General features: G+C 35.8%; 2 protein-coding genes across 2 annotated transcripts in view; one reads left to right on the top strand and one right to left on the bottom strand.

Moving 5' to 3' along the window:
• Nucleotides 1–1,467: 1,467 nt before the first annotated feature.
• LOC107088857 (disintegrin and metalloproteinase domain-containing protein 9-like) lies at nt 1,468–21,543 on the bottom strand. Its single transcript, XM_015381303.1, has 22 exons — nt 21,274–21,543; nt 20,873–20,982; nt 20,723–20,796; nt 18,601–18,676; nt 18,441–18,517; nt 16,540–16,732; nt 16,374–16,436; nt 13,721–13,792; nt 13,453–13,622; nt 13,250–13,337; nt 12,353–12,480; nt 10,335–10,506; nt 8,380–8,469; nt 8,083–8,278; nt 7,751–7,859; nt 5,683–5,863; nt 5,485–5,571; nt 5,292–5,397; nt 2,744–2,873; nt 2,557–2,656; nt 2,368–2,405; nt 1,468–2,011 (listed from the first exon to the last, which is right to left on the bottom strand). The coding sequence occupies exons 1-22, from the start codon at nt 21,338–21,340 to the stop codon at nt 1,888–1,890; spliced, it is 2,451 nt and encodes an 816-aa protein (XP_015236789.1). The 5' UTR covers nt 21,341–21,543; the 3' UTR covers nt 1,468–1,887.
• A 3,346-nt stretch (nt 21,544–24,889) lies between these two features.
• coasy (Coenzyme A synthase) overlaps nt 24,890–26,820 on the top strand; it is a 13,985-nt gene continuing 12,054 nt past the window's right edge. Inside the window, exon 1 of the mRNA XM_015381205.1 lies at nt 24,890–25,119. The gene's annotated coding sequence lies outside the window, so the exon portion shown is untranslated. The remainder of the gene's footprint in view (nt 25,120–26,820) is intronic.

The raw sequence follows: 26,820 nt of genomic DNA, 5'->3' as shown, positions 1-26,820 counted from the left end.
CTCTTCAGTTTTGTATTTATTTCTATGGATGTTAATTTTGTAAACCGGAAGTGTGTTTCAGTTCATTATGTACCTCAGTTTGCTGCACTGACAGTGTTGAAAACCTAGTTTTCTCAACATAAAGGTAAAGATAATTCACATTTCATTCTTGTAAAAAGTTATCAAAATATAAGAATTGCTTTGATTTATAAATACTGGAATATTGATGTTAGTTACTCTATAGAAAGAGGATGGTAGGAGCCTGAAACTGAGTTACTTTGAGGTCGTGTCATTCCCAGATATTTAGAGCAGGGTCACATTTAATGATGGGTATAAAAAATGGTGACAAAAGGTTTTTTGTTCCCATGATGGTCAGAAGGTAAAGTGGCTTCAGTGCAGCAAGGAGGGGGTAGGATCCTGAATCTGAGTTACATTTAGATCTGATGTAATTCCCAGGTATGTAGAGCAGGGTCACATTTTCTGAAGTGAATTATAATTGTGAGCCATGTTTCTTGCACATTAATGGTCACTTTTAGGATAAATGAGGCTAGACTGTCATTTACAGGACTCTTACAAATAGATTTGAAACCATTAAGACTAATGCTGATGAAGATTCTCAGTCATCCAGGTCATAGTCATTTTCAAACCTTACAATCTCTGCTTACACAATTTACTTAAGTGCTCTATGAATTCTCTTTAAAATGTTTACTAAGAGAAATTCTCGCTATCACCCTCTGCAATCACAGATTTTGTCATAACACCGGCAGCACTGGAAAACCCTACTAAAATGGGAGAATAAGAAATCTGGACTCAATGTGGTTTTAAGGGTCCCACTCGCTGAGGATGTGATATCAGACGGACGGGCTATGTTGCAATGCGGTGTAACCGGAACCCCAACCGTGAGGTGTAATTTGATCCATAAGACTATCTACAAAGAAATATTACAGTGCTTCAAGCAAAGGGATGACATTCAAAAAACCTGGGCTTAACTAATACATGTGCAATGTCATTGATTACAGTAATGCTATGATTTATGCCCACTTGAGGTCCTGACAAAGTGTTAAGAACATAGCAGTGCAGTTTTTCCCAAAGTCAGGTTTATGAAATAAAAAAAAATAATGTTATTGAATATAAGACAAAAAATTTCATAAACACAAAAAATGCTTGGAATATATTACTGTATATGTGCAATGAAATTAGCAATAAAATAGCTGTACTGAGAATTTCGAATGAAAAAAGAACATGTACAATAGAATAGAATAAAGGAAAAAATTACTGTCCTGGTTGAAATGGCACAAAATTATGAAAATAAGCCAGCCCCCCTTTTTTTCTTTAACCAACTAGTTTAATCTATATAATCATTATTTCATTTCATTTCTTGCCAACAAAATATCTCATCTTCATCACTGCTAACTGTAACCAGCTGTGCATCATAAAAAGCTCATATAGGGGGAATAGAAAGGTATTTCAACAATTCATTTTTTATTATAGTCTTTAGGACAAAGTTACAATATCAACATTTAAAACAGACAATTTCAACACAACCATTTTAAAATTGATTTGACAAGACAATTTCCTTTTTTTTAATACAATGTTCTACAATATATTACAATCTCAATAACAAAAACTGGCATTTTTTAAAGAATATTTCTGGAAAACAAAGCATTTTTTGCATCCATTTTTATATCAAACTGCACATTGGGCTGACATACCATATAGCTTCAAATAAGAATCCATTAAAACCCACATACGCAGATAATTACCCGCAGGAAGCAAATACTAATAATATAATAGTCAGCTTTAAGGTTAAGTTAAGTCAAGTTACAGTGAATGTCACAGTGATTAAAAAAAGTATTTTCTTATGAAACACATTCATATCTCTCACTGCATTCCAACACAAACCAAACATCAATTGGGGGGGTTTCTCACAGGGATGGCGCTTGGCACTCCTGGGCCCTGAACAGGAGGTGGAGGTCGTTGAGGGGCAGCATTGTCTTCTTGGTTCCAATAATCAAGTTCTCCATACCTGAAACTGACAGAACATACATTGGGATTATATTAATGCTATAAATTCTATTAGAAAAAATTTTATAATGACATGATGTGATTGCCCAGTGTCCTGGGATACATAACATTCTATGTCGTCACTAAATATACCATAAACTGAATTCAATTACACTGCATAATATCTGGGATCAAGGCCTCAAATAATTAACGTAAACTTTGCTGATTTGCTCATATATTTTAGCCATTTTGGCTTGTATAGTTGCTTGTAATGATATTTGTTGTGAATTGCTAATCTTATAATAACTACACTTGATTAAATATAAGCACATTAATGCACAGAAAATACAGATGCAAAGATATTAAAAATAATAAAATGCATACCCTGAAATTGGAGCAGATGTCACTGATGGGTTTGGAGGCTGAAATGAAAAGAGATATTCAATAAACAAATTGGAGGATAAAAAAAAAAATAGAAAAAAAAAAGTCAGATGCTACATATAGAAATATATATATAAATATTAACAAAAACAACTTTCACATGTTGTGATTACTTGGAAATAATAGATTTACCCTTGGGGGTGGAACTTGTCCTGGAGTTCGAATTGTCACATCTGTTGGAACGTTGCCATTTGTTGGTGCTTGTGTATTGCCATTTCCTTTATCGCGTGATCTTTCAATGACAAAAGAAAATATTTTCTTTGTAATGTAAAGACGCCATATATTTGCCTCGTAAAAGTTTGACTTTCCTTTAATATACCTTTGTTTTCGTTTTAAACAGATGTTTAGGGAATCCTTTTTAAAGATGTAGAGCAGCAACAGAATGGCGGCGACAAGAAGAGGGACAATCAACAGGAAGAAGATCAACAGCCCATTCCTGAGGGAATAATCTAAAGCAGAGAGATTCACATGTAAAAAAATAAATAAATATATAAAAGAAAGGAGCATTAGTCGAGAATTAAAGGCAGTATTTGATATAAAAAAATTGATTTTATGTCTGAAGACATGGCTACTGTTTCAGGTTTTCAAACGGAAAAGATAGCCTATGATGCAGAAGAAATAAATGCATCATGCAACAAATGTGACCCTGCTGAAGATAATATTTGTCAACAATTTCTGTTAATCCAGACTAACAGTCTTGTTTAGAATTTTCAGCCAGACTTATGGTGGGGAATAGTTGTCATACTATTGGCCGTTAAAGGCACACCATGTACTCTGTGACCTTAAGAGTTGACTCCTTTTAGTTATTTTAAATGATTCCTCAGGGCAATATACAGCTCTTGACACTATCAATAATATGAGCGGGGCTCCCCTCTTGAAATAACGCCTATGTAAGATGGGAGAACATGCACCGTCGTTGGTCAGGTCATGTGGCCTGGAAGAATGCATCGCTTTACGGCCATAGGCTCTTGTATCGCCATGGAGCTAAGGATTTTACTCTACTATTTTTGCACCTGCTTGACTACTGGTAATAGCTTAGGCAAGGAAAAAGTTTAAACCTTATGAGGAGGCTAAAAATAGAAAACGTCAAAGGGATTGTACGTGAGGAAAAACAAGAACGTCTTGGAAAAGAGTTTGTTCGTTGGAGCAGGGTGAAAGAAGAAGCCGGATGTAAAACAGATTCTCTTTTCTCAACTTTATTATTAGACTGATAAGTTAACACTTTACTCCTAGTATACAGTCATATCTTTGTTATCGTTTTTGACGTTTAGTGGAAGCAAAATTTGGGTAGGAAAAGCTAGCAGGCTAAAAACAAAAGCTACTAGGGGCTCTCGACTTTCTGTGGAGGATCATCAGAGTCCACCTGCCGCCGCCTAACCTCCCCACCTTCTACAGAAGCACCATAGAGAGCATTCTGACCAGCTGTCTCACTGTGTGGTGTGGAGGCTGCAGCGCCCCAGACTGGAAGAAGGTGAGAAGAGTGGTGAGAGCAGCAGAGAGGGTCATCGGGGCTCCTTTTCCCTCCAGCGCTGCATGTCCTGAGCCCGTAACATCATCAGCGACCCCTCACACCCCCACCATGGACTGTTCTCCCTGCTGCCCTCTGGGAAGAGGCTTTGCAGCATCCGCACCCAATCAGCTCGAAGTATTGTACTAAACGTCCCTCCTATTCATGCACAGACTGAACGGCAGCCATCCCAGATTGATAACATAGAATTCGACTCAGATCGACGCATATCAAGCTGGCTACTGCCAGGTTAATGATTTTGTTCAACATTACTGGAACAAATTATGTTAATACTTAAAGATGTTTCCTTCTCTTTGTATAATATCTGAGAAACATTCCTCCTCAGATTATGACCGGGTGATAAAAATGATGATCAAACAGTGTACGTAGACAGTCCAAGGACCACATAGGTCTTATGCCAGCTATGAACAGGAAATCTGTAGAACACCAATGTCCACCTTTGTGTGGGAATGTGCTAATCTAATAAGACCCTGTTCTGAAAATCAACACCCTTCATGAGAAATGTATAGCTGCCCCATGGACATTTTAAATTCCTTGATATTGCACAGGGTAGATGCGTTTCAGCTGTGATACTGAAGGTAGGTAGGTAAAAAAAAAAAGTGAAATTTCTCAGAATGTAGCTGTAGTTTTTAACTCTTATACAGTTGAGTGTTTCTGCTGGACAATGATTAAAAACATACGCTCACTTATTAGAAGAGGCAGTGTAACATTAAAGTTATGCAATGACCTTCCCAAAGTCTTCCCAACAAAAAATTTGAAGGCTATACCCAAGAGCTGGATTGACTCAGGGGAAACCTACCAACTTAAATAACTCAACCAGTGGCAAGATAAGTAGGAAAACAACAGGAGGAATTATGTTAGAAAGTTGCAGATGGCAACAAAAGCATTTGCTTACTCTCCAACTTGGTAAGGCCAACTTCGCTAACTTTGGCAAATATACCAAATTCAAACATGTACAGTATGCAATGTTTGCTTTATTTTCGAGTCAATAATCCAGCCAGCTGTGAAATACCAATAGGCATTTTTGCTTTATAAGCTTTCAGGCTATCTCCGGTCAATGAGGGTGGGTTGTGTATAAAATATATGCATTAGTTGTGAAAGGAAAAATCTGGAAGCCTGTCAGTTCAGGAAAGGTGCTGAAAAAAGTATTTGAATGGCAATAACACAGATTTTCTCTGTGTATCGTTTAAGTTCACAGAGATTTAAATTAGAATGATCGATAGTAATCAGAGGGGAAGAGCCAGAGAGCTAAGATAAACGTTCTGTAATCAATATGGTGATCGTAAGGTAGAATGCTCTATGATGTCACACTTCTAAAACACATTATTGTTAAAAGTACCTATCATAGCTGGACCACTGTCAATGCTGCCTCCTCGCCCTGATGTCTCACAAGTGGGTGGAGCCCAACCATTGTCGCAGTGGCAGTGCCCCTGGTCATTACACTTCTGTAGAAATAAATGACCCAATGAACAATATAGTTTTTCATTATTGGCTGATAATAGAGTCCATTAAAAATAAAAGTCTTGTTTTACTCCTCGTCCGTTGCAGGTGGTCTGAGAATCACACTTGAGGTTCGGCACAAGAGCTGATGCGTTCACACACTTGAAGTCTATGCAGGTCTGTAGAAGAAGACCAACTATATTCAGTTTAACTTGATCAACTATATAATCTTACTGTAAATAATCCTTTCCTTTAACAGAACATACTTTCCAAAACTGGCATAAACTCACCTTTCCTTTGTCACAAGGACTGCCAGGATTCACATAAGCAGGATCAAGTACGTCGCTTCCAAGGTTGAAGTCTGCATTAACACATCGGGATCCTTGAACTATCTGGATACTAATTTGGGCACCAACTGGGTGGTTTTCCAAATTCACATTAGTGCACTGCACCTTTCCGCACTTGGCGTTCCTGTAAAGGGGACACTTCCTCAAGTTAGTGCAAGGCTCAAAAAATGTGTTTAATTCAGTGACCAAAGATGCCTGGCAGGAGGCTACCGGGCCAGTTTGTCACTGGACAATCAGTAAGGATGATTTTACAAAAAAAGGGGAGGGGGGGTTGGTTCTAGTTTTAAAGCCTGCAGCCTTCTTACAAAATACTTCATTATTAAAAGGATCAAAGGAAAGTTTCATGAAATGGAAAAACTTGTTTTTTATTAAGAAAATCCTGCGGCTTACCTGAACCTTAGGAAACTTTGTAAAATACTATAACTATTAACTTAACCATGTTTAAATGAAGATAGTGTCTGATAACTATAAAGGAGCACTACATGGTTAGATGGAAGGAGAAGGTAAATGGCTTTCAGCAGTCTGTAGTTTGATACCCCTAAAGCAAACCCAGTTTTCATTAGTATTCTCCTCTCTTCTCTGTAAGGGTCATTGCTATGATTTAAGTGTCTCTTTCTGTGTATTAGTTGATAACATTTACTGGAAAGATATTTCCAATTCAGTAAATTAGAATGCAGGTAAAAAGTAATTACATTTTTACTAATGTCAGTAATTAAAAATGCGTCATCTCATTATTTATATTAAGTCATTCACCTAATATGGAAGTAGGACTCTTGAGATTACCACTGAAATTCTGAAGAGGTGAGGATGTTTGCAGCAAAATGTCCTACAATGCACTGTGGCACCTCCAGCCCTCAAAACTTCATCTGTACAGCCAATCAATGAGGGCTGTTGTACCCAGAAGTAAATATTTACGGTATTTATTTTTTGAAAGTCAATTGTATTGTTTTCATTAAAATGAATGCTTTTATTCTGCAGAACTCCAGATGTTTGCTGGATGCCTTACTTTTGAGAAAGTAATCATTTTGACGAAAAACATGTAGCTATGACCTTTTAGCATTTTAAAATATGTTTTGGCCAATACATAGAAATGTCACGATTCCTGTCAGAGCAAAGCAACAGGAGAAGAACAAATGGGCTTATATCTTTGGAATCAGTGCTTTAATGGTCAATAAAACTATATTGTCTGAGAAGAGTCTACTGTACTGTCAAACAGTTAACAAGACACTAGAATCTGTGATTCATGCACATTGAACCTTCTTGAACACCAATGCAGTATTATTTACTATTTACTTTATAAAAATTTTATTTTTCTTTATGCATTGCATGCATGCATACATGCATGCATGCATACATACATGCATGCATACATACCCACATAAATGTTCTTTCCTAATCTTTGTCGAACACATGCTTACATCTTTTTTTTTTTTTTTGTCCGAAAAAAGGAAGCAAGGTAAAATCAAAAATACTGATCTGGGTGAGTCTCCTTGCATTTATTTCATCCAAACAATACATAGATCTGATTTAAATAAAACTTTAACATAATTTCGTATTTAAAATTTTTTACTATAAATTACCTAATTTAGGCAGTTATAAATCAACAAGCAACCTTTTGGTGAATTGTTTGCTTTTATTTTTATTTACTGTATGTCAGTGTTGATCCTAAAGAGATCAGCAATCATTGGTTTTACCACTTAAGGAAACTGAGGTAAGGTTTGTCATATTGTATTTGCTTTTGTCCAGAAATAAACTTAACTTCAAATAACTTTTGCTGCATTTTCGAAAATGGTTACCAGGATCGATTTTTATTTATTTATTTTTTGTATCGGTTTTACATTCAAAATATTTGTATTACGACATTCTTATAATGTTATAATCCTCAGTTGTACATTTCAGATTTTAATCTGCTATTTATGAAATAGATCATATTCATAATATGAATTTGGTCTATTTAAGTATATATAACCGATAAATCTGCATCTGACAGTTATAAACTTAAAGCACTTACTCGGAAGTACACTTGATGTAATCTCCATTGTTCTTGATTCCACAGTTTCCAAACACATTTCCCTTCATATTTTCATATTCGAAGCAAATATCATCTGCTTTTTTTGCACCTGTTATAAAAAAAAATAAAATAAAATAGTAAATTTTACTTGCAAGAGAAAAAATTCAGTTATTTGAAAAGTGACCAATATATTCTGAAAGATCTCCATTAGTTGCATATCTAAATGTTATGCAAATGATCTTCTAAAGTATATAATTGACCAAAAAGGGATCAATTACAAGCAATGATCTTACCCAAACAAATATTTTTTCAAAAATTGCAACACAATGTACCTGATCCAAACAAATGTAAACACTGGTAATCATAGGTCTGGCAGCGTCCCTCGTAGCAATAGGCGGCATTGTTTTTGCAGGGCATTCCATCCATGATATAGAAGTCATCAGGGCAAAAACCCGTTTTGCCATTACAATACTCAGGAAGATCACAGACGTCAGCGGACGTTCTGCATGGAGTTCCAGCCACTTTGAGCTAGAGAGCACCAAAGACATGAAAGTAAAATGAATCACTTATCTTTAGTGCAGAATTAGGTGCTGAAATTTTAGATGAAGATAAAATTCCAGTTTGCAGACCTGACACTTTTCACAGCAATCTCCATGAGCACAATAGGAACCACGTGTTAGTTTACAGGTAGCAGCATCACAGCACTCGTTCTTACATTCCTGTATAAAATAAAATTAAAAAACAGCTTATTACACACTGGAAAACTAAAGCATGTGATTGTACTTCTACAATACATGTTAATTATAAAATGGACATAGAAAGCAAGTAAACCAAGTAAAAGATTATCCACACTAAGGTTCTTCTCCAGTGTCATTTTCATAGACAGCAGCTGACAATGTCATTTTTAGACAAAAATGGCTCCTAAAAAGATTTTGAGGCCAAATAAGAAAAATTCTTTAAAGAAATTTGAACATTCAGTTAAAGTCTTACCAATGTTTTTTGAGTAGTTCTGGCAATTAAGAAGCTATCTTAAACCTTAAATTATATGTATGCTTATGTTAAACTGGCTTTTTAAGAGTTAGTTTAAAGATGCAAGGCCTGGATCACCAATTACCTGAAGAAACTGCTCAACAAAAAAAAAAACAATGACATTCAATAAGGGAGGGAAATATACTAGTGTAAAAGAACAACTAAAGTTAAGATTTGAGAAACTTAGGCATTATAAAGACACTAATTTATCATACTTCAGCCAGGTTTACAATGTCAGATACTCTGAAGGACAACTGGAGGTGTCAACAATTGCTACGATCAGAATTATGTGACAGATAGGCCACAGATTCAGAGACTCAAACAACCTGCAGAAATACCCAGTTAACCCAGAAGTGGATGGGAAATGGAAAAGCAACCAAGTGCTGGGAGCTGTTTGAACACTGTATGTGGATACAACCATTTTAACTTGAATGTAAACATAACAGAACGTAACTGTACATATCAAAAAAAATAGGAATAGGTCAGGCACTATTTCCGTGATGCTAGAGAGGAAAAAATGTCTCGGCGTCCCTCAGGCCTTCACACTGGACTCGAGAGACAGCACTAAAGCTGTTAACAGGAAGAGACTGAGCAGACTTTGCTTCTAGAAAAATAAATAAAAATATGTTCTGCATCATTTACAGTGAAAGCCTGTATATCTTGTTTAAATATCTTTCACTAACTTAGACCACTAAGCCAACACAGCAAAATCAGCCTTTTTTGTGAATTCCATAATACTATTCATTCAACCCACACAATCAACACAGGCTGATACCCGTGATATTTTTCACTGAAGCCAGAGCAGAGGCAAGATGTGAACCACAAGAAGTGCAAGAATAAATTACTTTAAGTGTGGCTATGATCAATTCACCTTCAAATTCTTCTACAACCAATCCATATGTCAAGGAGAAGTGACTATTGCTTCCATCAGACTCCTCCATGCAACAACTGGAATGTGTATGAGCTTCAGATAAGATTGAACGGGTTTAAAATGTTTATCTCAGTATGTTGATGAAGATTCTCAGTCAGTTATTCCGTAAAAGTAAAAAAAAAAAACCCACTGGACTTGGTTTCCAAGATTTGAAGAAGTTTCGCCAAGTCTCCAGGAAGCTTTCTCAATTCATCTGAATTGAGAAATGTCTTCAAATCTTGGAAACCAAGTCCAGTGGATTTTTTTTTTTTTACTTTTACGGAATTATCTCAGTATGGGAACTGTGTTCTTTTTATATACTGTAACCCCTGAAGATTTCTCCAAGATCATAGAAAATACTGCCCATGATCTGGCTGTAGCGTATACAGTGTCTTAGACTAAAGGGAAGGGGGAATAACTATAACCAATAAACATTTAAATCAATATAGTTTATTTCAGTGACAATGTCTATTAAATGTCAACACAAAAGAAAAACAGTTACCACCAACCAAGTTTTTATGGAAGCATCAGTACCATTCAAAAGTGTACACTTCTTATTATAGGTTACTCTCAATTCTGTGAGTTTTGAAGTCTAGAAGTCAACAAAGAACAAAGTAATGTATAAAAAACTTTACACTTCCTTACCCCTGGTTTCCCACAGTCACACTCCTCTCCTGTGTCCAGGCGGCCGTTACCACATTCAGCGATACCAACCACCTCTGATGGCAACGGTTGATTCCTAAGACACACGCCTCCCCCACGGAGAATCAGTGCCTCAAAGTCCCGCATGCTGCATTCACTGAATTCAACAGAATCTCTACAAAATAAAAGAGTTGAATGAAGAGAATCTAGTTAAACATTTTTATCAAAAGCTTTTAAATTACAGGTGCTGGTCATTTAACTAGAATATCATAAAAAAGGTTGATTTATTTCAGTATTCCATTCAAGAAGTTAAGCTTGTATAATATAATTATTATACATAGCACACAGGCTGATATATCCATACTTTATTTTTAAATTATAACTGACAACTAATACAAAAAAACTAATTCAGTGTCTCAGAAAATGTCAATATTGTGACAAGGTCCAGTAGTGAAGACATATGCTGCCACACTCTGATCAGTTAGTTAACTCACACCACCTGCAAATACCTTAAATGGTCTAAGAGTTATTCTGTAGGTTAGACCAGTGTTTCCCAACTTATTTTGAATCGTGTACCCCTTTTTGTCTTACCATGAGTACCCCCCCTTCAATCAAAAGTATTGATGGTGGTCCAAAAGTGGAACATAGATTGTCATAGTGAATATAAAATAAAAACTATTTTACTTTTAACTTGAGCATTTTATTCTCACTTTATTCTTTCTATCTCAGAATCAAATTAAAAAACAACAAAGATGTTGCCTTGAAGTTAGTTAAGGAATTAAAGGAAGTTAAGGAATCGAAATATATACAAAATTAAATTATATTATAACCCTGTATTTATAAAACTGGAGCTCCCTCATAATCACATTTAAACTTGATGAATTGGGTAAAAAATTACAGAAAAAAAATTATAGTCAGACTGACTTAGTTTTACTTTGTTTTCATCAAGACAGCTGAGCTGCTTTGATGAGCTCTGATAGCTCAGCGTGAAAATCAGCTGATCCCAGGCTGTTCTCTATATCCAGTCTGTTCCTCTGCTTGGTTTTGATGTGTGCCAAAGCTAAAGAGGAACTCAAACATATAAGAAAAACTTTGTTTAAGATGATAAAAGCTTGTTTAATTTTTCAATTGGGTCCTCAGAAAGCAAAACAGAGCCCAGCCCTATTTTATCCTTCTACCTAAGAAATAAAATATTTTGATGTACCCCTTGCAATGCAGTCATGGACCACTAGGGGTACACGTACCACCATTTTGGAAACACTGGGTTAGACAATCATGGAGAAGAGGGCTAAAGACAAAATTTTCTTTCTGATGAAGGTACAATTTCCCTTTCTTTTGGAAATCAAGGTCAAGTCTGGAGGATGAGAGGAGAGGCACAGAATCTGTGTTGCTTTAGGTCCGGTTTCCAGTCAGTGGTTTGGGGACCACACTATCTGCTGGTGTTTGTCCATTGTGTTTTCTGAGGTCCAGGGTCAACGCAGCCACATACCAGGAAGTTTTAGAGCACTTCATGCTTCCTGCAGCTGACCAACTTTTTGGAGATGCAGATTTCATTTTCCAACTGGACTTTGCATCTGTACACAGTGCTAAAGCTACCAGTACTTGGTTTAAGGACCATGGTATCCCTGTTCTTCATCGGCCAGCAAACACCCCTGACTTTAACCCCATAGAAAATCTATGGAGTATTATGAAGAGGATGATGCGATACGTTGCATTGCTGCAGTAATCCTGGCAAAAGGAGCCCCAACAAAGCATTGAGTGCTGTACATACTCATACTTCAAATCGTCATACTTTGTTGGCCCAAAGTAATTCCAGTAGTTCTTTTTTTGTTATTGGTTCTAATATTCTAATCTTCTGGGATGCAGATTTTGGCATTTTCCATTAGTTGTCAGTTCTAATTATCTAAATTAAAAAAAAATAAAACACTAAAATATATATATGGCACATATATACACACACACATATAGAGTTAGAAAAAAAACAAACACTTGATTCAGTCTCCTATAGTTAGATATTTTACCCGGCACCCCCTGCCATGATGCAGCTCTTTCCATCACAACAGCCAGTACGGTCATGATTCATGCCCAGATTATGGCCCATCTCATGGGCCACAATAACAGAAGCGTAGTTCAAGTTGTCTGCGCTGAACTGCAAAAATAAAGCCAGCGTTGGAAGTATTAACCTTCTACACAGGTTGAAATAATTACCATTTTTAATTACTTTGAGAAACTGTTTTAGTAACAAAAGGTGCCAATTTTTTTTCCTAAGATCACCACACAATAAATCTAAATTATCTATTTCTTTACCCAATCCTATAATTAGGTTTACACTTAAAATAATAATAATAATTTCATACATATGTGACCTTATCTAACCAAAACTTAGACAACATATCAGAATAAGCAGCATATTAATGAACAGAGGTTAATAATAAAACACATTTTTTTGCAGTCACATGATGTAACCGCAAATAAAATAAAAATTTGCTACAAAATGCCTAGAAAATAAACATCCAAGCTATGACAGTAAAAATAAAGTCATTATTAGAATAACTGTATCAGCTTTTGCATCAAAATACGGAGTCTCTGTTTATAACTAGTTTGTAAAGCCTTTTTCTGCACTTTCCCTGCTCCTTTTCCCTTCTAACAGAACAATATTTTTACTTTTTGTAACAGCTGAAAATACACAGTCATTATTAAGAACCAAAAGCATCTAAAGAATGTGAAAGCCAAAAGAAAGAAGGCTTGTCATGGAACAGTAAGGCAGCATTCCTGTCAGACCAGTTTCACTGGTGTGTTATGTAGAGCCTGTCAGCAACAGGAGAGCCTCTCTTGAATAAATCATACTCTATCAGATTCCCTGCAAAAGCTCATGGTGTCAAAGCATTACTGGTCTTCAAGGTTAAAACAGAACGTACCACGTTAATTCCTCCAGAGCTTGCAGCAGAGCAGACAGTGCCAACAAATGCCATACCCAAAACAGCACCGTAGGCCTTCTCCCGACCACTGACGGGAAAAAAAAACATAAATACATAAAAATCTTCTCTAACAACTTAAGCAAATCAGTAAAAACAATAATTATTGTATTAGCTAGACAAAATAAAAGACAAACATTACTTACATAATAAGCTGACCAATGTCATGCCTGATTTTTGGTAATAAAGTACTCTTCCTCCACTTAACAAACTCTCCCAGCACCCCTCCGGGAGAGCCTTCCACACTGAAAGGATTGCTTTCCTTAAAAATTTCCAGGCCCACAAGCACAACTCGGATATTCAGCGGTTTGTAGTACTAAAAAAGAAAAAAAGGTTAACATCAGAGATGATACTACAGCAAAAAAAAAAACTGAATAAAGCATAATAAAAAGATAAAAAGGTCCAAAATCTCACCCCATCCAGTAGGTTCGCCATTTGCACCATCTCCTCTCGGACTGCTGTTTCATTTCCTTTCTTGTATTTATACTGTTCGAAAAGTTACATAATAACTAAAATTTAACTGTTTTATTAACCATGAAATTAGTATCCATAACACTAAAAAGAAACTGTTTAAAGACAATTTTTTTTTGTAAAGATGTATCAAATCTCCCTGAAATAGTCAAGATTAAGATTAAATCTCTCACATCTATGTTAAGCAGATGCAGAGTGAGAATATTCTGATTAAGCTGTCTAAACAGAAGTTCAGTTTCTTGCCAATTTAAAAAAAATAAATAAATAAATAACATTCAAAAAACCTCTCATTTCCCTTTAAATGTATTTACTAGTCTTACAGAGAAACAAACCCTCAGTACTCAGTACATTTTTTAAATGATTCACGTCTTGTTAAAACCAAAAATGTAATTATTCAGAATTTTTATACCTCATATCTGAGAATCGAAGTAAATTAATACAGCTATAAGTATTTCTCATCAGACTAAAATCTGACAGGTGTGGTGTGCCTTTGTGTGTTGCAGCTTTTCGAATAAACCAGATTTGCACATCTAAACACTGACATCATTTGCCATTCTTTGTAAAATAGCTCAGAATCCGTAACTTTGGGAAGGAAATGTGAGTGAAAATCAATCATTAAGACTTGTCACATATTCTCCTTTAGTTTTAACTCAACTTTGATTAGGTCATCTAAGGTATTACTTACACTTTGACATAAACCACATCATTGTAACCCTAACTTTATGTTTGGGGTTACAGTCCTAGACTTGTGAACCTCAGGGTTTTAAGTCTCTTAGAGCCTTAAACAGACTTTCCGTCCAGACAACAAATCCCATAATGCTTTGCGAGGAGAGCTCTCATAAAGCATTCCAGGATATATCTGCCTTTTCTGAGGCCTTTTCTTTTCTTCTCATACACTTTATAGACACTTTTTCTCTTGTGAATCTCGGCCATTTTCAAAGAACCACGGTGAGAAAGGTAAGCTTCAATGACTTGCTGAAACTGTAGCTCGCCACAGATATGAAAAGTGCGCATGCGCAGAAAAAGATAGCTAATGGGAAAAGCAGGTAGGACGGCCTTACGTATCACCAGAATGACTGACAATTAGGAGGGCAACTTATTTTTATGATCCACTCGGAAATAAAAGATCATCCTCCATAGCTTTAATTACCGTAGTCATTTTACCAGGTAGGATTTTGCTCTAACTTGAGTAATTTCTTGGATGACTACTTTTTACATTTACTTGAGTGAAAAATGTTTGACTAGTTCTATTCTTACTCGTCTAATTTTTTGGGGGCACTCTACCAACCTCTATTTAAAACCGACTGGGCAACAAGCTCAGTTATTACTGATGCATGAAATAAAACCCGACCAACTGATAAAACCAGAATCACAGCTGGAGAAAACTAGATTTGTAGGTCTGTGAATTTAAAGAGTTTTAACCCCATGTAGGTGATAATTAAGGACAGTAGTCCTCCATTGATATTGTTAAAGACTAAATTATTCTCTATTGTTCACAGGACAGCTGTTCCCTCACTTCCTGTTCCTCCTGAACTCTAATCTAACAAGTTCCGCAATGACTTTGCTGATTTTTTTTTTCTCCATCTAAATTCTGACAATAATTTGTAAAGTATCTCCTTGTACCTCTGGTTGCCTGGTTATGTGCACAACCCTTTACCTGTCCCTTTACCTTTTCTTCTTTTCTTCTCATAGACTTCGTAGACACTTTTTCTCTAATGACACTCGGCTATTTTTAAAAAACTGTGGTGAGAAAGGTGAGCTTGACTGGATAAAAGTGTGTATAAAAAAGATAGCTACCTATGGGGGATGAGCACATAGGACATAAACATATCACAAGAATGATTGACAGTTAGGAGGACCACTTATTTTGATGATCCACCCAGAAAAAGAACATCCTTTACTATATCTTAAATGATTTTTAATATAATAATAATTATCATTAATAAAGATTACAGTCATTACGTCATCCAAAGACTGTAATCACCTTAGTTATGCATTTCTAATACAGACTTCATTTCATGATTTAGCTATTTTACAACAATATTATATACCACAATATTGATTTTTGAGTTGGATAAGTCCACAGTTTCTTGAATCTTTTCTTTTCTGGTTTAAGCTCCAGTTTAAAGCAGATAAGATCCAAGTAATAGTTTGCCGCTTCAAAGTTAGATTACATTAATCATACCTATACCAGCGCTTTTTAAAGAAAAAATGAATCACTTCCCCAGCACTCCTTAAATCACCATGCTTTGAATTTCAGATGTCAGGTTTATATTTACATATTTGAAAACCATGCAGACTTTCTTTTAACTTCACAATATTTAGTACTTTTCTGTCACCTAAAATCTCAAATAACACACACTATTTTTTGTTGCAAAAACAAACAATGAGAAGTTCCTGCAGAATTAAGACTTTTGAAAAGTCCAGTATTTCACCTTCACTATGATACCTTTTGATTAATAAATTGATTTAAACCTACTTAAGGATTTCTTTCAGCAAGTTATGCAATGTAGAAACCCTTGGTGACACCTATATAAAAAAAGTTAATCAATAGTCAGAATGCATTTTACGATGCAGAAAAACCATAAATACTCACCCTGAGGTTATCAACGACCAGCACCAACTCTACATAACTGGTTTGAGGTAAAGCTCGTTTTCTCTGTTGAAACAAAAATTTGTAAAACAAAAAGGATATAGACAGAAAGAAATCTATTTACACTTTTAACAATTTCCCACTGGATTTAGAAAGCAATGATCCTGACCCTTAGTAGAGAAGCCATGGATTGACCAGGCTCAAAGGCTTCATAACTGGGCGTTGATGATTCCTCATCAATGACCCCACAGGTGACCGGCTCAGAATCAGAGTCCTTCAGGCTGTAGAGAACGTGCTCATTGGATTTGGAAGACGGAACAGGCTCGAGTCCAAATGTCTCATTTTTGAGGAGGATCACACCCCTGCAGATTTATTGGGCACAGCAGGATACATAAACGTTTGAATTGGTTTCATTGATGTGAAATGGCTCAACAGTGATGTAAAAGAGGTTTTGTTTAGATAAACTACTGAATAGGAGAGGATGATATTACAAAAACAAGAAAATGTGACATTGAGAATTATTGTGAGAACAATGTTAACAACAATAATCCCACATATTCCTGATAGCTTTGCATGAATCCTAACAGCATGCTTTTTAATATGTTTGAAAAGCGTGGAAAAGTCTAAACCTTAATAAAACGCAGAGGGGCTGCAAAAATCAATCAAAAATCAATCATACACAGCAATGCATTACATTACTGCTTTGGTCTCACACCGACATTTTGTTATCTGGTTTAGCACTTTTAATAAATAAAGTCACATAACATTCCAGAGGTTTGCTGTTGTAATGTTTAAACCTTTACAAAAGGCATAATAAGTTTCTCACTATATATATTTTAACCATATAGTTTTGCGTTTTTGATATTTCACTGCACTATAAAGTAGAGTCCTGCACGGGTCGGGTTTTACCAACCCGCACCCGCCCGAACCCGTTAGGATGACTACCGAACCCGACCCGTCACCCGCGGATGTCTTCAATTCAAATCCGAACCCGACCCGACCCGTTGATATTTAACCCGCAACCCGACCCGTTAACACATCAAGTAATAGGCTATAGTACGCTGTAGCGCTATTAACACTGCAGCAGACGTGTATGCACCGACTGTGGCCTTTTTGGAGGGAAGTCCACACTGCCGGCAGGGCTTCAAGCTACAACAAGGGTGACCCCAGTGCCTGATTAATATAACATTTCTGATGTCCATAACAACACATACGCATTAAAAAAAAAATAAAAATCACCAACTACCCGCCCGCACTAAAAAAATATCCGCCCGACCCCGTGTACCCGTTTATTTATATTTATGTATTTTTCACCCACAAAAGAGCATTTTAACGGGTGACCCGTCGGGGACTCGCGGGTACCCGACCCGTTGCAGGACTCTACTATAAAGTCCTACAAATGTTCTTACAACTTAGTCTTTATCAGTAGTATTCCAAGTTGTGGTTCAAAAGTTTGTCTTTGGATGTTGACTGCTTTTGAACAGTTTTTTTGTTTATTTTATTTGATAACAACAGCATTATGTGCAAATTCCTCCTAAGACTAAGAAAAGGGACTGATGAAGCACAATAGATGAAGAGTTCAGTCTTTAAACGACTACAGAAAATGAGCTCAATCTGAAGGTACGGCTTTAGGATATAGGAGGAAAAAAATCTGCAAATTTCCGATACTGGGTGTGAAAGAATTAATCTATTCCCATATATAAAAGAAATTAGTATATACATTCAGATGAGGTTCATTTTTCAGATTAAAGCACATTCTGAAAATAAAATCTTTGCTGTAAAATTTAACAAACTTTTCATCAAGCTCGCATTTCTGTATCAAACATGATCAGCAATTCGTTTGGTGTAAAAATCTAATCATAAATGCCAAGGTTTTTATTAGCTGTAGGCCCAAAAATCCATCATATTTAGGCTTGAAAACATTATATTTTGTGTTTAATCTATATAACGCGTTTCACTCTGTGAAGTGAGTTACTGGAATAAATTAGCTTTGGACAATAACAAGCTCATTTATTAAACATGGCATAAGGTTTTGAAGAACAATGTTCCAAACAAAAAACAAGAAGCAACCTGAGCCCATTGCATGTGCTGAGCGCAACCACTGAATCTTCATATCCTTCCACACTTCCATGGTAGTAGCAGTGCACCTGAAAACAGCGAAGCAAAAACAAGTTAACGCAGAATCTTAACGCAGCCCTTAAAGAGATAAATGAGCAATCAGCAAACTTACTTGTTTTGGATACGAGGTATTGTAGTTCCCTCTGGCATCCCGTGAATACTGGACAAAATTTGGATGTAAAAAGTCTCTGAAAAGTATTCATAAACAATAATAAGTGACTTTTAATTTATTAGAATATCATCCAAACACAACTTAATAAAGAAATAAACTTAAAAAGTTAATTGTGTTTAGTTATTTGTTTTGATAACAATATCATTCTGCTTCACCGCTGGTCAAAACCTACATTTCAGTGTCTTCCTATATTAAATGTTACCTATTATTAAAACAGGAATGTTAGCACAGGGTAAGAAGCTGATATTCACACAGGCAATGTTTGCCAGTTTATAATTTAAAAAGAATGAGCTCAAAGTTCAGTTCACACAGATGAAAAAGAACTAGCTCACATTCACAGTTCACTTTTTCACAATTGAACTAAGTTCAAAAACCTAATAATGAACTAGTTCAATTACATCTGGTAAGTTAAACCACAATCTTACACAATAGAATCTCATATTTCACCCTTTAAATGTGTGATCATAAAATATAGAAAGTAATACAAAATACTCAATGCAGTCAGGGTATATTGTATGTTCAGTGATGCATGTTATTTAGCCAAATTACACAGAACTTCAGAAACATAAAGGAACATTCAGGTTCTGCTGAAAAGATCTGGATCCAAAATTATTTCTTATGTTCCTCATTCAGTAGCAGATATTTCACAAGATAGCTTGGATGTTTTAACTAAGGCATGCCGAAAGTCGGTCCGCGAAGGCCGCTGTCCTGCAGGTTTTAGAGGTTTCCCTGCTTTAGCACAGCAGAGTCTGATGATTACAGCTCAGCAAAAGCTGTTAATCAGCTATCAATGAAAATCAATTGTGCTGGAGCAGGAAAACCTCTAAATCTTGCAGAACAGTGGCCCTCCTACAGGAACGACTTTGGGCATGGCTGCTTTAACTCGATGTGTAGCTTAAAATTTTAAGTTTGCACAAAAACGTGAGTTTTTCCTTTGTCTTCCTTTGTTAGTTCATAAAACTCTGCCAAGCACCCTGCAGACCTGGCATCAGAAATACCAGTAGATGAGTCTGAATGGGACAGACTAGTATTAGAAGTAGACAAAACGGTCTGTCATGCTGTATGCCGAAATAAGTGCGGTAGAACCGGATGTTATCCAATGAAAAATGTTATCAACTGAACACAAAACGTGAGTTGTGTGTGTCACTCAATCTCAAAGTGAACGTCGGGTGAAGAACTCTGTCATCCGAGAGAAGCTTGAAGTAGCGCCTCTTCCAATTCACATAGAGAGAAATCAGCTTAGGTGGCTCAGACATCCTTTTCAGATGTCCACTGGACGCCTTTCTCAGGAGGTGTTTAAGACATGTCCAAACAGGAGGACTAATAAGGACACATTGAAAATACTGTGTCTCCTGACTGGAGAGAGAATGCCTCAGGCTTCCAACAGCAGAGCTGGAGGGGGCAACTGGGGAAAGGAAAGTCTGGCAGTCTTTGCTAAAACTGCAGCCCACCTAACCTGGTGATAGTAAACCGAAGACAAAGAGTATGAGCTTCAGAATAGAATAGAATAGAATAGAATATACTTTATTGTCCCCAAGAGGATATATGTCATGGACCCAAGTGAATATATAAAAAAAAACAAAAAAAAACAGCTACAGACTGAAACAGAGGCTACATACACACTCATAGCACATCCCTTAAAGAATTAAAAATAATATACAATACCAAAACAGCAAGATGAACACCAACTTATTGCACACTTTTCCATTTCTCCACGTACAGATCAGTATAAAGGAGTATTTAAAGTGGTTCAGTTTGGTTTTTGGGAATCTGAACCTTCAGAAGGCAAGCTCTCATTTTCCTTATGAAGGATGTGGGACGGATCCAGCAGTGGAGACCGAGTACAGATTACTTATAGATGGACTGAAGGCAGAGCTTTTTTTGTTTTGTTTTTTTTGTTTTAGGCCATAGCCGTCTAAATATATTAAATGAATTCTTTAAATAAATCAGTTTCTTAAAAAGTAATTGACTTTCACTTGTTAAACTAGGTTAATGAAATAATTAAAATGATTAATGACACATTAAACAAATCTTTACTTCCTTATAATGTTGGTGAGCATACCTGTTCTTTTCCAGATGAAGAATATGTCCTCTGTTGTTGATCTTTAGTGTGTATGATACTTTGTCTCCATTTGTCTAAAATTGTAAAACAAAACAAATGTTACATCATGAAATAAATACTTAAAATAAACATATGACATCAGGTATCTACCTGTTTGGTTTGGGATGTCCTATTAACACTCCTTGTCCACCTGTTATTGATCAACTGTGGTTTCACAATGGAGAACTTGGACAGTTTGGATGTAAACTCACTGAGATCTTCTGCAGGTGAAGCACAGAGACATTGGAAACACTTTGAATAGCAAATACTAACCAGTTCTTAAGGAAGGAATCCCTAAGCAAAGACAAACCCGGAACAAAATGAATTAGGCAACATTTAGTCAATATCTTACAGAAAATCGACACGATAATCTTTCCATTTACACAGTTTCACAAGCTGAACAGTCAATAAAACCAAAACAGAAATAAAAGAGCGATATACACCGATCAGAAATAGAGCGAGTTCTAATTTTCGGATTAAAAAAAGAGAAAAACTGTGTGCGTGTTTCTTACCTTTGTTTTCTATCCGAGAAACACAGAGGTGGAAGATAAAAGCGATGAAGATAAAATTCCTCAGCATCTTTATGGTAGAATATTGTTAAATGTCACCGATGATAAAACCTGGATGTAAGGAACACGTCGGACGCTGTTCCTCCCTGAGCTCAGGTGAGGAGATAGGCGTGTCCAGGTGAGCTTATTCTGGAAAAACTAAAAGCAACATTAACACACAGATCACTATGTTATCGGGAATACAGTTCAAGCTTCATCACGACTATTTATAAGGCGGACATTTATTCAGTCTTTGAGAGTTGTTTTAATCACCTATGGGTGCACATCATTTTTAACCAGCACGGCAACCGCTGCCACAAGGGGGCGCTCGCAGCACGCTTTAACTGACCATGTTTTATACCCCGGAAGCCTCAGTGACTTAACTATTTGGAATCCAGGACAACACCTTATTACCTTTGTAACATTTTGATGGCAAAAATAAAAGTCAGTCTAATAACAAGAAACGCCAACTTGCCTGAATATATTAAGAAAAAATAACTAAAATAAGTGCTTCATAGAGGGAAACAAATTTTATTTGGTACAATACAACCTTAGGGGCATTAATGCCGATGCTGGTACTTACATTTTTTTAGTTTATAAACCTATATATAATTTTTAACTAGTCTTATTGACTTTTTAACTTTACTTTTTAACTTTTAAATTAGCTTTTTACCTTTTTTGACTTTTTAATTTACTTTTTCCTTGACTTTTTAACTTTTTAGTTAGCTTTTTACCTTTTTCTTTACTTTTTAACTTTTTAAGAAACTTTTTCCTTGACTTTTTAATTAGCTTTTTAGCTTTTTTTACTTTTTAACTTTTTGATTAACTTTTTCCTTGACTTTTTTACTTTTTTTTTTTTTTTAGCTTTTTACCTTTTTAAAAATCTTTAATTAACTTTTTTCCTTGAATTCTAATTAACTTTTTACCTTTTTTTTCTTGACTTTTTAACTTTTTAATTAACTTTTTACCTTTTTCTCTTGAGTTATGAACTATTCACCTTTTTTTTCATCATAATTTGCAGTAAGTAATAAATCATTCAAGGACTCATCTTATTGGTCAAATGCCAAAATAAGATGTACAGCCATGTAGCAGTATTTTTGCTGAATGGCTGGATATAGATCTTGTGCTTCTAGATCTCACTGAGAGACAGAGTGGACTCCATTTGTAAGGGGTATGCAAGTGATCAGAAATGGTAACTTGCCCTATAAAGGGCTAGGGGTGAGAAACATTAATCTTTAAAAATAACTCACTCAAAACTCTATGATGTTATTCAATGTTTTATATTTCATCAGCAAAGCTTCTATATGTTCTTGCAATACTCTACATATTTAATAGCTTCATTGTGATTACAGCTGAATGGCAAAAACATAATACAAAGAATAATCCCCCTGTTTGTTCATTATTAAAAAATACAATATTGTTTAAGTCCATATTTATCTTGATAACATTTTAGGATCCATTTGCAAATTGCTGAAAAAATGATCAAATCGGACAACATAGATTTTCAATTGCATTGTTCCAATTCTCTTGGGACATTGTTTAAAAACAAACGAATGCAAATTTAGAAATGCATAAAATACATAGCACAGACTTTGCATAGGTAGCCCTGATGTTGAAAAAAAGTCTTTCTCTTTTTCCCGAACAAATATGCAATTGTTAATGTTCCACCTCCAGCTCGAACTATAAAAACTCCCATTGATCATTTGCATGTTTTGTAAATCTCAGATTATGTAAAACTTTCCCCATAAAGGATGTCATGAACAGCGACAGTTGTTACCGGATTGCTCCACTAGGTGGCAGCAAATGTCTGAAAACAGAGATGCGTTACACTTAAGGTTGAGAAATATAAAGCGTAGTATCAGCTAGGTTTTATACCTATATAGAATGTAATTACATTATTTATTTTCTTGCCACTGTTTTTTGTACTTCAAGGTTTATTTACAGTTTTTATAACTATCTGAAATCAAATGCTCCAATAGTAAATTTAAGAGCCATGAGGAAAAATTGTTTAATTTCAGATTTCTGAACACAGCAGCAGATCTGTGCTTCTGTAATAAGGATGAACATCATTATATATTTATTTTAAAAACACTTTTTGAATATGTGTAATAATGTAAGCTGGTTGATAAAAGTATATTGTGAGATTATGTGCTGAGTTCATAAATTGAAAGCAATGATTTTCTTGTTATGCAACTTGTTAATCTGTAAGATGAGGCAGGTTTTGGTTATTTGTTAAGCACAGGAATGTCTGTTAACTACTCACTTTTGTAATTGAAACCATCACCATAGGTATACAAAGCAGGTTATGCAACTTGCATTGTTTTAACAGTATCAAAACCCTTTCATGTAAAGTCTGTCGAAACTTTGTTATAGAATGTGAAGACACACTAAAAGCATGTTTCAGGACTTTGGTACTGTTGTTAGACAAGATGCATTAGGACCTGAAAACTGTTATTCTTATGCATATTTTAGAAACAACTTGAAGGATGCTGTTATAGGCTTAGGCTGCTGGAGGACATTGGACCTTTTTCAATCATTCTGTTTCATTCTATCTCGATTTTTCCATTCTGTAGAATTTATTAGTTCAAGCTCTAACATTATGCTCTCTCTGCCTTTTATCATATAGTTAATCTGGTCTGTTGCTGTTTGGCTGTGATACCATCCTGAAGAGGGCTGTCGGCTGTGCTGCTGGATGTTGGAGCTTGGCTTGTTTTTTTAGTGTAGTCCTGTTTCTCTGACAGTGACTAATTGTATGTGCTCGCTTTCATCCTCTGACATGGGAACTAGCTGGGAGCTTGTCTGCCTGGCTGTGTGTTTCCTGGAAGGGGTTGCCAGTGGAGCTGGTTGAAAGTTGACTATTTTCTTTGCTTCTTTTTCTTTGTACACTGCTTTCTTCTTGAACCCCACTCAGCCTCAGCAGATGGCCGCTCACACTGAGCCTGGTTCTGCTGCAGGTTTCTTCATGTTTAAAGGGAGTTTTTCCTCTCCACTGTTGCTACGAGCATGCTTGGTGTGAGGGATTGCCTTCAAGTCAATGAGTGGATGCAATCAAGTTTAGTTTAAAGTTTAAGCATTGTCAGTTTAACCATAGCTCTCACGAATATCAATGGTGGTCTTCTCGAAATCTTAAATAATTTTTGTTGATTGCAGATGTGTTTAGCTCCCATTGACTAGAAAGAAAGAGAAAAAAAAAGAAGAAGAAGAAGGCCGGTCCCGGACTCAGTGTTTGCGACAAAATAAATTATTATTTTGATCTAAATTATTTTATTAATCATTTTATTAAAAAATCATTTTAATTATAATTTTTTTTATTTTTTTTATCTGATTAACGCTAAATTCATTAAATCACCCCGAACGTATTAGTTCTAGGTATAAATAATGATATGGACTATTCCTGACTGACTTTTCCTTTAAATCCACAGTGTCCTCCCAAACCAATGAAATGTGGGCGACACGTCACGTGTCCTGGGGAAGATTTACTCCTTTTTCCACCATCTGTAAGTAATTTATTCAACGGGCTGGGAGGAGTTAGTTTCCTGAATTTCAAGTTAGTAGTTTAAATAGGAACTGAACAATGCGCAGACTCCGCCCTCTCCGTGTTACGCTGCGTCGAAAATGATGCGAACCCTGTTAGTTCAGCCACAAGGTGCCTCCTAACTGCTTGGTGTTTTAAGGGAGTGTGAAGCGGATTAAACTGTCTCCGAATAAATGTTTTAATTAAACAGGCATCCCGCTAAATATGTGTACAGTTGTGCATCTGAACTTGACGTTTAAACCGCCCTTCACGTCGCGTTAGCTTTCCACATCAGGGTAAGTGGCTGCTAAAAGGCAAGTGTATCCTACAGTTAGCTGTCAGAAACGACAGGTAAAGCTGTTATTTTAGGCCCTAACATGTGTAAAGATCACAATCCACTCTGTAGATGATTTGTAGGATTTTACTTACACGTCTAACTGACTGTCATTCTTACTTTGCTTCCATTTTTTTCACTGTGCAGCTGTAACTGTTTCCAAATATCAGGGTTGTTGCTCTATGTAGCTAGCTAGCTGTGACTAATCACATACTATTTTGTTTCATCGCTTCTATTGTTTAAAATGCAACAGCTCCCTAACAGTGCATTACATTAGGTCGACGCTAAATATCTTTTTTTTTTATCCCTAAATGGTGTTTATTTATTGCAATACTGCTTTTAATCCTTTGAAAGTTTAGAGTTTTTTTACTTGTGTGAAATTCAGAGCCCTTTTCACTCTAAAAAAGTTTGAGTTTGGATGTCTTTTTTTAAAATTTGGGCCATTGTTCTATCTAGAATATTAATAAAATATTGGATCACTTCACCATAAAGGTGAAGTTGGACTTTCCAGTCATTTGGCTGCATGTAAACAAAGGGGTTCTGGGAAATCTGACTCTGTTGCACAGATTTGTGGCCAAAATCATATGGAAAACCTTTGTGCTGAATAGATCATTCAACACACTAGACCCAACAAACTTGTAGATTAAGTGTTAAAGTAGACAGGGAACTGCTGTTGTTTCCCCAGTTTCATGCCCACATGTTGCCTTTTTCAGGGATTTCCCAATCCTATATTGATATCGGATACCGGCCCGATATTGGCATGCTGATAGAAACTATCGGCTTCTGATCGGTCAACAATAAATGGGCAGTTGCTCTCATGCCTGTTGTTGTTTTATACCTGTCTTTGATTTAGTAATATCCATTGATTAAGCCTTTTTTATAATTCAGCATTACAAAATAGGTAATTAAAGTACATATGATTTGTGCTGCTATCATATCGGGTCAACAATCAAAGCTGCGACATCCCTAGCCTTTGTAATCCTTTGCTCCTTTCGTCCCTATAAACCATTTTGTAGCAATGTGCAGATGCATCTCTAGTCATGATTAAACTCTTTGTCTCAGATAAAGGAAGATATCATTTTATTAGTCTGCACCTGTATTTACCCGTTACACATTAGTTAAGGTTTCCTTGTTGTGTACTACTAAAAACTAGAAAACTAATATTTAATGCACAGATCTTACTAATTAATTAAATTTATTTTAGACATTTTGATGAATTTTCTTGTGAACTTGAGTATTTTTTTCACTATAGTCTACATAGGTACAAATAAATAAGAGAAAACTAACTGAAATCTAGTTATCTGCAGATGATCTACACATCCATTAAAACGTAGTATTGTAAGGCTAGGATGGAATTGCATTTAAGTATAAAATCCTTTAAATTAATACTTACTGTAGGAAGTGTAAACATGTTAAAACAGAGACTTAAAACTTCCATTAAAAGAGTTTACTGCATTTTCCCTTGACCTACAAATCAGACATCAAGCTCAACTATGAAGCTTCTTTACAGACATCTGGAGTACGGTATGTGTCTGGAGCATTACAACACATTTATTCATCATTTAATGATGTAACTCGAGGGAAACAGCCAGAAATTGTACTCGAATAAGAATAGTGTTTTAAAAGTACTACCTTTAAAGTAGTAAAGGTGTGGTAAAACTAT

The sequence above is a fragment of the Cyprinodon variegatus genome, unplaced genomic scaffold, assembly GCF_000732505.1.
Source record: "Cyprinodon variegatus isolate N-32 unplaced genomic scaffold, C_variegatus-1.0 Scaffold12, whole genome shotgun sequence".
NCBI lineage: Eukaryota > Metazoa > Chordata > Actinopteri > Cyprinodontiformes > Cyprinodontidae > Cyprinodon > Cyprinodon variegatus.
The sequence above is the reverse complement of the archived record's forward strand: the minus strand, read 5'-3'. Positions and strand labels throughout refer to the sequence as shown.